Here is a 12,527-nt window from a genome sequence, read left to right on the forward strand (position 1 = left end):
AGGAAGCAGTAAGTTAAATACCGAAGACAGAAACAGCGCCCAGGAGTCACGCAACCTAACAGCTGACGTCATCACAGTAAGTGCTTCTCTCTCTCTCTCCTCTACTCTGTACCTCTACCCCCCTCCCCTCTCCTCCATGGACCCTAGATTTCACTGTATTATCCCAAATAATATTTTTATTTTTTTAATAAAATATTTAATATTTATGATATGACCAATACTATTACCTCTCTTCATTTTAGTTTTCTTTGTAAAAAAAAAGAAAAAAAACTTATCCGGCCATCAAAAAACTTACCTCTCTTCATTATAGTATTCACTTATTTTTTTTTTTTGCGTATAGCATTCATCTTATATAAGAATTTTTTTTGAAAAAATGGGGATATTTTATTGAAAATGCCCTTAAACATGTTTTAAAATAACCCAAGAACAAACGTTCTTTTCTTCTAAAATGTAATGTTTTAAAATAAACAAAAAAAAGATGAATCGATAAAAGAAACAGTTTTGCTTTTTTTCTTTAACCTAGATGCTAAGTTGGATTTGATGTAACATAACATAATATAGTCGTCAACATGTGGTGTGGATTTGTCATTTAATGTTTTGATATGACCATTTATTAATCTAATCTTTATTGCTCCTCCTCCTCCTTAATTTTTTTGATTTGATTCACGAGCAATTTTTATAAATGAAATATATATACCCCTAGTTCACAATTTAAAAGAAAGAGAAGAAGGAAAAAAAAAAAACCATGGAATGACTGATGTGATTTATACTTTAAGAAGTGAGTTGGAATTATCTTTCCATGTGCCAAAATATGGTATTGGTACCATGAAATTTGGTTTCTATTTCCATAATTCTCCTTCTTTTCCTTTTATTTTATTTTATTTTATCTTCTTTCTGCTATTTAAATTCTTGATTTGCCTCGTGTTATTTAAATTCTTTGTCCATCATAATTTTACTACATACATAACATAATTCACCATTCTTTTCTTCTAATCGAGTGCCTTTAAATGTTTGCATAAGTCATAACAATTTCTATTACAGCGAGTACGAATTACTCGCGAGTGGGTTATGAATAAGTACGGAGTTTTGTGAAGAACGAGAAACGCCGTTACATCAACTGACGGCAAACTCGGTGGATTCTCACTAAGCAAAAGATTTGTGCAGACCAAAATCAAAAACGTAATAATCTTTTTATTTTTCGTCTCTTTCATTCTTAAAATAAAATAATACTAAATAATCTTGAACGACGTTAGCATGACGACGTCACCTGAGAATCCCAATGGGCATATTTATCAGAAACTTGAGAGTACTTTGCAGTTTTGAAAGCTTACTTTTTTACTTAACTCCTACTCTCAAATCTTTGTACTGTCTCTACGAAGCCTAGGTTTTTCTTTTAACACTGTATACCTCTCTCATGGCTCAAGTCTGAACCAAAATCATGTTTACGGTGCATTTTGTTAAAGCAAACACTGTTGAGCTGGTGCATTTGTTCATATTATATTTTGGTTACTTGTATACTAGTAGAATGAAGGAAATTTAACATGACTTTCATCTAACTAAACAAGATTTATATATATACGTATCAAATAAACGAAATTGAAATCTGATTTTGTATATTCTACTTTGGTCGTCCAACAATATTTTTCGGTCCAATTAGGAAGTTCGGTCCAATGGATTTTCATCTTCAAAGCATGTGACGATTTATTTTAATAATATATGTATTTTTTTATCAACTTATTTTCATTTTATTTTTACTCGTGATGTGATATTTTGGATGCTCGTGTATATATATAGCATGTTTTCGTCCAAAAGATAAGCTAAAGTTAATTTCAATAGTTCTTGTGGTTGGGATGTTATTTAATTATGACCTACCAACCAAGCAATTAATACTTTTCGCACTGTTAGTTTTAACATTTTCAACTCTCATACTATAAAATAGGTCAAAATGTGTTGATACAAACTAGCATAACGACCAAATGAAAAGAGTTTTGCAAGTTGACAAGTGTTGGCTCAGACTCTTCGTTGTGCGCAAAATTACAAAATTATTTATATGCAGAGCCAAAGCCATGGTTCGCGAATTTCAGGACCAAAGCAATCAACAACACGGACGAGATCATGCATGTCTATTGTGTGATCAAGCTAATGAATCCCACAATTATCATATTTTCTTTGAACACCCACATCAAATAAACATTTTTTTTTTTGTTAAAACACATCAAATAAACATGGAGTACTGATTCTTTTAGATTCAACATCGTTGCAATAAACTCCGACTCAGTTTATTACATTCGATCGAATCGGCCTTTTTCAACATATATCACATTAGAAGCACACAAAAAAAGACGTCGAAGACCCCATCACCGCAAGATCCCGATCATCCAAGGCAATCCTCCCTAACTGAATTTGGCTTTTTCAATATTAAGTAGTTTAGTCACCAAATCTTCTTCTAAACTTTGCGGTTGAGGGAATTCACACATCACATTATTTAGTAACTAGTCCTCATGCATCACAAAAACATTCCTTTTGTAAAGTTTGTTTTCTATGCAGCATATCAACCTAGAGATACTAATAAATCGAATGATACTATTGTTATAAATTTACTTAAAAAAAGTGTCCCAAAATACCTAGCTATTATATATACAGGAGACAGATTCTTAAAATAATATATAATTTCAGAATTGTTTTTTTTTGTTGTTAAGCAAAGAATATAAAAAAAGGAACCATTGCTTAAAAATATTCATATGTGGTTACCCGTGATGCAATGTAAAAAAAGAGAAGAACTAATAATTACGTGAACTTTAATTTACTGTAATACTTTATTGGAGTGCCTTGGTTCTTTTTCAATTTTTGTGGTCCATCTTAGCCAAAAGAGGAAATACTTTTATAAATAAAGAATTGTAACACAAAACCATATTACTTAGTGTGTTCGAAACACATTTTCAAATGATTTACGTCGCATTATTTTCCCATGCAAACGAAATATCCTCTAATGATTATTTCAAACACGATTATTACAGTACAGTCGAATTTACTTTTCCCGTTTTTAATCATTTTCTTTCATATCTTAGGATATAATTTTTGGAAAGATATTCGCTACAATAAAAGAACACTGTTCATTAGGTTTTTAATTCGTACAAATAACTCATTAAGACGTATTTTATTATATGCTATATTCACATAACAACAAATTTGTCTTTGATCATTGATAATTTGTAATCCACACATATTTGACGGTTTATTCCAACCCGCGAAACACAATTTTCTGCAAGGTGATCAGAATAATTAGTTTGTTAACTATGAAAAGTTATTTTCTTTTAGATTTTTTTTCTTACTATGAAAAGTTTATGTAATTACGTACTAATTAGTCAAGGCAGTCTTACGATTGCTTAAACGATGTAACATGAAGTGCAGAATCCATTAATCTGACGGGCCATTCCTTAGTCCATACCATCCACGCTTTTATTACAAGAAGTTGGACGTTGTACCAAGAGACATCACTAATTACAACTAGTATATATTATGATTGTCGAAAAAAATAAAAATAAAGTAAGAATAATTTATTTTTTAGCGTTAAAAGGTATTTATTCGAGCAAAAGAAAAGAAGAAAAACGACAAAAAGAAGACTTAAAAGTTGTAGAAATGTCAGTAAGTATGTGAAAGACTGAGACACAGAACAGTTTGTACAAGAACCAGTAGTTCCAGTGTCACCGGTTACACCCGGTCACCTTCTCTCTCGAATTCCTAAAGCCCTCTCCCACCAAACCCGGGACTTTTCACTTTTCATCAGTTTTATTATTTATCATTATAATAAATCTCGAAATTCTTGTTTACATGACGAAGATATAGCAGCATGTCGAGTTTCGTATGTATCCATCGTCTTCATACCCGTTTTTTAATAGATGAGGTTAACTAGATATCCCGGTGACTGAAAACTATATATTATAGACTTTATAGTAATATACAGAGTGAAAAGCTGAAAAAGATGCTTAGACCAATATTAAAACATGATTCAAGTATCATAACTAAAATATAAATTACGAACGATTTCACAGAATTATGTAACTAGTAAAAATTCCACACAATCATTCACCATTATATGGGACTGCCTATGAGAACATTGAATAGATGCTAGTAACAAACACAAAAAAGATGAATCTTGACCAGAAAATTGTAATGCTCATACTAAATTCGTCCGCACTAAAACATTCCAAAGTCTTTAAATCGTTAGATATTTTATATATATATATATTAGGTTTTCATAATATATCATAAAGAAAATTTTGATCGTGCTTCAAAAAGAAACCAAAAGAGCTTCTCTCTCTCTCTTTTAACCTCTCGTTTCGCCATTATCTCTTACACTGTTACTCTCTCCCTCCCTCCCTCTCTCTCTCTTTCTTCTTCTGCATCTCGACATCATCCTTCTACCATGGCTGATGCATATGAGCCTTATCATGTTCTTCAACAAAGCCGTCGAGACAAGCTTCGGATTCCCTCTCTTGATTCCCACTTTCACTTCCACCCTCCTCCTCCTCCTCCCTCTTCTTCATCCGGCGGCGGTGGCGGGGCCGGTGGCGTCTTTCCTCTCGCCGATTCCGATTTCCTCGCAGCCGGTGGCTTTCACTCCAACAACAACAACAACCACATGTCCAACCCTAGCTACAGTAATTTCATGGGATTTCTCGGTGGCCCTTCTTCCTCTTCATCCACCGCAGTCGCCGTTGCCGGAGATCATTCTTTTAACGCCGGTCTTTCTTCCGGAGACGTTCTTGTCTTCAAACCCGAGCCTCTATCTCTATCTTTGTCGTCTCACCCTAGACTTGCTTACGATCTACTCGTTCCCGGCGTTGTCAACTCTGGATTCTGTAGATCTGCCGGCGATGCCAACGCCGGTGCCGTCACCGTTGCGTCTAGAAGCTCCGGCCCTCTTGGACCTTTCACTGGATACGCATCGATTCTTAAAGGATCAAGGTTCTTGAAACCAGCACAGATGCTTCTTGATGAGTTCTGTAATGTGGGTCGTGGGATTTACACCGACAAAGTCATCGACGACGATGATTCTTCCCTGCTTTTTGATCCGACGGTTGAGAATCTCTGCGGTGTTTCTGATGGCGGCGGAGATAATGGAAAGAAAAAATCAAAACTCATTTCCATGCTTGACGAGGTATACAATAATATGATCAAATCTTAATTTTTCGAAAAATTATTTAAATCTGTAAATTACTGTCTATACTTTCGTCTAAGTATGTACTAGTATGTATTATTGAGTTAAATGTTCACAGTTTTTGGTCGGTGTCCTTTGAAATTGGAGACAAAATGTGATAAATGATATGTCTAATAAAAAGATCTTCCTTGGAAAATGAAACTCCTTCAAAGCCATTTTAAAACTATATCGTTTTAATATAATATTTATTCATTATAATACGACATGTTATTTTAAGTTGATGTTCCCCTAAAACGTTTTGCATGAATAGAGGATGTTATAGCGTCCATATTAATACATTTACCTGTGTATAAAAAGCTTACCCTCTTCTTCATTGTTGATTACTGTTAGTTTTAATAGAATTTTAAGGTTATACCAAAGTAATTATAATATTATCTTGAGGAAGTAACTTTAGATAGCTCTTGATCTAAATTTGTGAATTGGATTCTTCAAATCTTAAGGGTATAAACATTAAGTGATAAAAAGAGAACTTCATCTTTATGAAGGAATATATGCACACAATAGATATATATATGATCTTAAAGCTAGGGACTTAAAGATTTTAATTAGTTTATTCCGAGGTATATAACATACTTTTTGAGTGAGGAAATAATGTATGAGCCATTCAAATTTATTATAATCACCAATTTTTATTATTTTAAGTGGGAATCTAAAAACATTTCCATGTGACGTTTTGAAGGTTTACAAGAGGTATAAGCAATACTATGAGCAGCTACAAGCTGTGATGGGATCATTCGAATGCGTTGCAGGTCTTGGGCACGCTGCTCCGTACGCAACCTTAGCCTTAAAAGCACTGTCTAAGCATTTCAAGTGTTTGAAGAATGCTATAACGGACCAGCTTCAGTTCAGCCACGACAACAAGATACAACAACAACAATGTGGTCATCCGATGAACTCCGAGAATAAGACTGATTCTTTGAGATTTGGAGGAAGTGATAGCTCTAGAGGCTTCTGTTCTGCTGGTCAAAGACATGGATTCCCTGATCATCATGCTCCTGTTTGGAGACCGCACCGTGGCCTACCTGAACGTGCCGTTACTGTTCTAAGGGCTTGGCTCTTTGATCATTTCTTGCATCCGTAAGTAACCCTCTTGCCATGTATACGCTTTTGAAAGTTGTTGGGTTCGAGTTTGAACTTAACAATTGATTTCACTTTAACTCCATTCATGTTTTCATGAACCAAATTGTACATATATATATATATGCTTGTGAGCAATAGCTATAGATGCACATGTATGTGTGTGTCAGTGTGAATATATATAATATGTGTGTGTATAGAAGTGTATTTTTACTTGGAAGTATGTTTAAGATGGGACATGTCGACTGCTTGTTTGTTTCTCAAACTTGGATATGTCGTTTTGCAAGTGCAATTATGTGTGTAATAAGTATGTAGATGTATGTATATATACAATGATATATTAAATTGTAGTTGTCTGTGTCTTTTGTTTGCAGTTATCCAACTGATACAGACAAACTCATGCTGGCTAAGCAGACAGGTCTCTCCAGAAATCAGGTTTCACTTCTGTTACCTTCAGTCTTTTTCTTTTTCCTTATTTATAATTTTAGAAATTGCTTGTTATATAATTAAGCACATACATCTAAGTTTTATAAAACCGTTAAAATATTAATCTTAAAATTTCGAGTAGGTTACGAAACACAGCACAACAACATTTAAGTTTATACTTATTTTTAATTTAAGAAATTGCTTGCTATATAAGCACATAAATATAAGTTTTATAAAACCGTTAAAGATTTCGATTTAATTGTTACTCTATCTTAGGCAGGATTGCAACTTGGTAAATGGTAATAAAAATGGGTAACTAAATCCTTAGGTTTTTTTTTTTTTCCTTATGCATTCAGCGAACTAATTCCTATGATTATATTGATAATGATTAACTAAGAATTTTGTGTTCCAAGTAATATTAAATCGCTTGTGGTGGGTTATTAATTTATTATTGTGGAAATGTTATTTCAGGTATCGAATTGGTTCATAAACGCACGAGTTAGGGTTTGGAAACCGATGGTGGAAGAGATTCACATGCTGGAGACTCGACAAACTCAGAGATCTTCTTCTTCTTCTTGGAGAGACGAACGTAGCAGCACCACTGTCTTCCCTGACAACACCAACAACAACAACAACCCTTCTTCCTCCGCAGCACATCAAAGAGCTAACAACTCATCTCCGGCTAGAAGGGCTCGAAACGACGACGTTCACGGCACCACCGACAACAACAGCTATGTGAACACTGGGAGCGGCAACGCGGTTGGCTTCTCCTACGGAATTGGGTCGTCAAATGTTCCGGTGATGAGTAACAGCACAAACGGAGGAGTGTCGTTGACGTTAGGGCTTCATCATCAGATTGGTTTGCCGGAGCCGTTTCCGATGACAACTGCTCAGAGGTTCGGGCTTGACGGTGGTAGCGGCGACGGTGGTGGTCATGGTGGCGGTGGGTATGAAGGACAAAATCGTCAGTTTGGGAGAGATTTTATTGGTGGTAGTAATCATCAGTTTCTACATGATTTTGTAGGATGAGATCATTTGTGTGGGAAGAGAAAAAAAAAAGAATATGTTTGACGTTCGGGTATGTATGAGATATATATGGGGGAATTGTAATGCATATGAATGTGTATATTAGAATGTTTTCAATTTTTTTGTTTCCTTTGACAAATGCAATCTTTCTGATGAGGCATGAAATTGAATTGTATCGATCGATCGAAAAATAAAACCTAGTTTAGTATTGTGTTGAGTAACGGCTACGGTAGGCGTTCTACTGTTTGGAACTAACGTGGTTCAGTTTTTGTTGGTGAATAATGCAGTTTTATATTAACTCTTTATATTATTAGTAAACTTGTCAAAATGTTTGAAGTCTCCATTAAATTGTCTTTGGCCGAGTAGCTCTTTTTTTTTTTCTTCAACTCTTCAGTTTTTTTTTTTTTTTTGAACACCCAACACTTCTGTTTTAAAACCCTAAAAGCAGTCAGGGTTTTAATCAACTAAACTAAATGTTAATTGATCTATTTAATTATTAAAAAAGGTAATAATTCAATCGGCTTTAAACACACGATGAAATTGTAGTTTGGTGTAAAGGTTCAATTCGGGTTGTGCGATATCGCTTGTATGAATGTTACACGGGGAATTAGGTTGGCTTTTGAAGAGCCCATGAGAGCAGACGATGTGCTTTTGTTGCTTCACTTCACTTTGGGTTTGCTTTTGGAAAACAAACCTTTTCCTTTCGTAATTTTTTTTTTTGTCTTTTCTTTCAGAATTTATTCGTCTCTACCAGCTTTTTTAATACTTTTTTTTTTTTTTGTTCCTTTCTTTTAAATCCATGAGTTATCTGTTATGTAAATCAAAGCCTGATATAATGTTCTTATGCTTTTAAATCGCTATAAACATCATCCGTTTTAAAAAAGTTTCTAAGTAAAATTTTGAAGGATTTTCAAATGATGAAATTTAAATTGTTGATTTAAAACTGAATCAAGAACTCAACTGATCATAATTGTGTTCATCATAACTCAACTGAAACAAACAATGCACGAGGGTTACTCAACATTAATGTAATTCAACTGATCAAAATGTCCAAAAAAAATGAAAAACCTTTCGACAAATAGGAAAGAAAAGATGTAAACATGCATATACGGGATTAGCGAATATATTTTCGATCTAATTATAAACAATTGAGAAAGAATCGGTTCATGTAAATGAGCCAAGGGAAGAAAATAAAAGCAGTCAAAGAAAAATTTAAAAGACTATTTTTATATATAAAAAAAAAATCAAAAAGAAAAAAAATAAAAAATAGAAGAAGCCATCATTGGCTCGTAAAGAACAAAGAATCAATTTCTCTCATGATTTGATTTGATCTCTCACAATCCCTCTCCTTTTATGTGGATGTGGAAATCACACTCTCCACACCTTAGACGTATAAACAAAAACGTATAAACAAGAATTAATCTTCTAAATAAAAACGATCGATAAAAGTTGGTAATTTTTTTTTTTTTCTTTGGTTCTCTGTGTCTCCTATTTATAGGAGCCGATGTGCTCATTTTATAAACGTTTTGAATGAATCATTTTCACAATACAACCATCAAATAAATTCATGCCATTGTGGCTAGATATCTCCGAATCATATTTGTTTGGTTCTAAGAAACAAGACGTTTTGCACATATATCGGCAACCTTATACACAACCGTACATGTACATATATACATACGCATATTGGTCTATCCAGATATGTAGTATATGCTGAAGCTGAACTAGGGAGAATATATATAAGAAACCATGGACAAACTAAATATATTGTGTTTTTGTGTGAGTATTTGTTCCAGAAGCATTAAACCTTTGGAATAAGTATTATTCTTTTGCACCATTACTATTTATAAGCTTCTCTATATATATAATCTCACCATTAACAACAGCTCAAACAACACCTACACGAAGAAAATAAAGATGAAGGTACTTGGTGATGAATGGGTAATCTGCATCCTGAGGTTTAAAACTTTATAAGCATACATATATATGCAAATGTAAAGTTTTTAATCCTCGGGATACAGATTACCTCTTCCTTACTCGAGGTACAACACAACAGCCCAACTCAAGAAAAACACACTTTTGCAGAAAGAAGAAGCATCAAGTTATCACATTAACTCCATTGAAATTCTTTAGTTCAAAGGTAGTAATTCCCACTCTCTGTTCACCTATTGGTACATATATATAAACGGTTGACGGATATGAATCAAATATGCATGGAGACGTATGTTTGTTTGAACTGTAAATGTTTATGAGCAGGTGAATTCGATATGTACTATAAATTTATATGCGTACGAGAAGTATACATTTTCAGTAATGCATGGTTTATTCTTTAATTTCCATTCATTATCCGCAGGTAATGTACCATATACTATTTTAAGAGAAGAATATATTCATCAATCATTTGGTCTAGTCACACTAAGTGGGATATGATTTGATACATAGTCTCAGTTTGATTTTATGCTACTAATATTATTTTGTGTCCCCCTATCTATATATTCCTCTCTAGCTAAATATTAAACCTTTGATTAATAAATCCAACCATTGAGCACAATACGATCTCTATTACCTTGTATCGTGAAGGTTTCAAACCTTCGTATCTTATACTTGTAAGCTCCGAAACAGATCTGTTGATCCAAATAGGCATGAAATGATTCGACAACGTCGTCTTCTGTTTGAGTAAACCGGATTATAATTAAAATTTGGTTTTGGTCTGTTTGGGTATACAAAAACCAGCGTAAAGGGCATAAGCGTCATTTAAAGAAAGAGACGCGTGGCGTAATATAAAATCTCCTTTTTCCTCTTTGCCCCAAAAGCATTCGACTTTTTTCGTTTGCGATACTTTTTGCACGAAATTGTTTTGGTTAAATCTTCGTCGAGGAAGCTTTTTGAATTTGATTATCACCTTGAATCTGTAGTAGCTTCTTCTACAGATTTTAGGAGAGTTGATTTTGTTTGCGATCGGAGATTTTTGGAGGCTATGGATTGGGGAAACGTAACGGTTGAGGATCTCGTCGATGCTCTCCGAGAAGTTGACTGGTCTTCTCCGCCGCGTCCGCCGTCTGAGTTCTTCTCTAGGTTCACCGTTCCTAAATCCTTCGCTAAGTGGGATAGTCGCCTCAAGTGCAATCTCTACTAGTACGATCTCTCTCTCTCGTTCGCCGATTGATTCTTTGCTTCTTCAATTTGTTGTTTGGATCTGATTGTGTAATCAACCTATCTAATCAATTCCCAATTGCTCAAGTCATTTTAATAAGAACTTTGATTCTTAGACCTTAGTAGTGGATCAGAGAGTAGCTTATGAGCTTTATTTTTGACTTCTGATGATCTTATTTTTGCAGCTACCGAACAAACTACTTCATCATGATCGTCGTTATACTTGGTAGGTACTATGAGGAAGTGGCTAAGAACTATCTTATCATCATCCTGTGTTGTTTATCAATGATGTTGTCACTTAAGGAACTGTCAAATTTTTTACTTATCAGGATTGGGATTTCTTACAAGGCCTCTCGCCATCTTCTCTGCGGTTTTGACGGCATTAAGTGTTGCCTTTCTTAATGACAGGTTTTTTCTTCCTTCTATTGTTAAATCTCACTCCTTTGTCTTCTGGATATGCTTGAATCAGTTGATCCATAGTGAGGATTCTTGTCTACAGCTTTGCAGGTTCTTTTAGTGAGAAGGCAACTCGAACCACCAGACAATTCTCCCCTCAATTAGCTGCTAAAATGAGACCTCCTTTGACGTATGTTTATCATTTTTCCTCTCCTTATTACGTTTTATACTCTTTGTTACTTGCTTATCCTCTATGTTATCTGTGGTTTTATAGGCCTGGCGTTCGTGGACGTCCATCAGCAAAGAGAGCAATCCATGTATGTGGTCAACCCCGTTGGGTCTTTGTCTTGACATGCTCCCTTGGTATGTGGCTTTCCACTATATTTTGTGATCACTTAATGGGACTTGGGATGAGAAATTTGTGAAATATATATCCTGAAACACATAAAACATGATTTGGTATTCTTTTGTTTCACAGTGAGTTTTGCCCTTTGGTATATTTCATGTGGTTTGTTCACAGTCTCGTTGGCGCTACTCATTGGACTTCTTGGTATGCAATCTACACAAATTGTCCATAGTCATAACTTATTTTCTCTCACTCAAATTCATATGCTTTTATAAACCTACCCTCGTTTTGTAATTTGTGATACAGCTACAGTTCTTCATGCTAGCTTGAGAACACCGAATTTGAAGGCACGCCTTAATACATTTAGGGAAGAATTCCGAGCAGTATGGCGTAATTATAGCGAGATTTAGAGTAATGTAAGTTTGAAAATTCTTCTTTTTTTTCTAACATATTTGAGCTTAATTGGATTGTTATTTATTTGAAATGGTGTCATTCTTTGGCAGGTTGTACTATCGTGATCGTGTTCTGCTGAGGACATAACGCAGGAAATACCAAACTTACAGCATTTCTTTAAAATAGAGCCGGTTTTTGTTATCGATGTTCGCTGGGTTTTCAGTCTGGATTTGTTGCTCAATGACTGAGAGATCATCTGTTTTCTTTGATTTGGGTTTTGCCTTTTTGATAGCATAGTCCTGTTTTTTTCTTATTTTTAAGTTGTAAAGCCAGCTTTCTTGCTGTTCTTCTTTCTCCTACAAACCCTTTGTGTACAAGTACTAGAATCGTCTAAAAGCTTTGCATTTTCTCTTTTTCTTTTGGGTTGAGGTTAGTTGATCTGTCTGGTTACAATAATAATGAGATTCATGAGATAGTAACAAAGAAATG

At 34.5% G+C, this 12,527-nt stretch overlaps 2 protein-coding genes across 3 annotated transcripts; both read left to right on the forward strand.

The window, feature by feature from the left end:
• Positions 1-4,324: 4,324 nt before the first annotated feature.
• Positions 4,325-7,915, forward strand: LOC17883654 (BEL1-like homeodomain protein 9). The gene is made up of 4 exons (XM_023781885.1): positions 4,325-5,161; positions 5,901-6,298; positions 6,673-6,733; positions 7,196-7,915. Exons 1-4 carry the CDS (start codon positions 4,427-4,429, stop codon positions 7,751-7,753), a joined length of 1,752 nt encoding a protein of 583 aa, XP_023637653.1. The 5' UTR covers positions 4,325-4,426; the 3' UTR covers positions 7,754-7,915.
• Positions 7,916-10,571: 2,656 nt separating this feature from the next.
• Positions 10,572-12,454, forward strand: LOC17882225 (PRA1 family protein A1). 2 transcript variants are annotated; one of them, XM_023781011.1, is made up of 8 exons: positions 10,572-10,885; positions 11,089-11,129; positions 11,233-11,311; positions 11,403-11,489; positions 11,574-11,662; positions 11,778-11,849; positions 11,952-12,061; positions 12,149-12,454. In XM_023781011.1, exons 1-7 carry the CDS (start codon positions 10,728-10,730, stop codon positions 12,053-12,055), a joined length of 630 nt encoding a protein of 209 aa, XP_023636779.1. In that variant the 5' UTR covers positions 10,572-10,727; the 3' UTR covers positions 12,056-12,061; positions 12,149-12,454. The 2 variants fall into 2 exon arrangements, with proteins under 2 accessions (XP_023636779.1, XP_023636780.1); XM_023781012.1 differs by having other exon boundaries at positions 12,191-12,454.
• Positions 12,455-12,527: the final 73 nt, after the last annotated feature.

Source organism: Capsella rubella, unplaced genomic scaffold, assembly GCF_000375325.1.
Source record: "Capsella rubella cultivar Monte Gargano unplaced genomic scaffold, Caprub1_0 scaffold_6, whole genome shotgun sequence".
NCBI classification, from domain to species: Eukaryota; Viridiplantae; Streptophyta; class Magnoliopsida; order Brassicales; family Brassicaceae; genus Capsella; species Capsella rubella.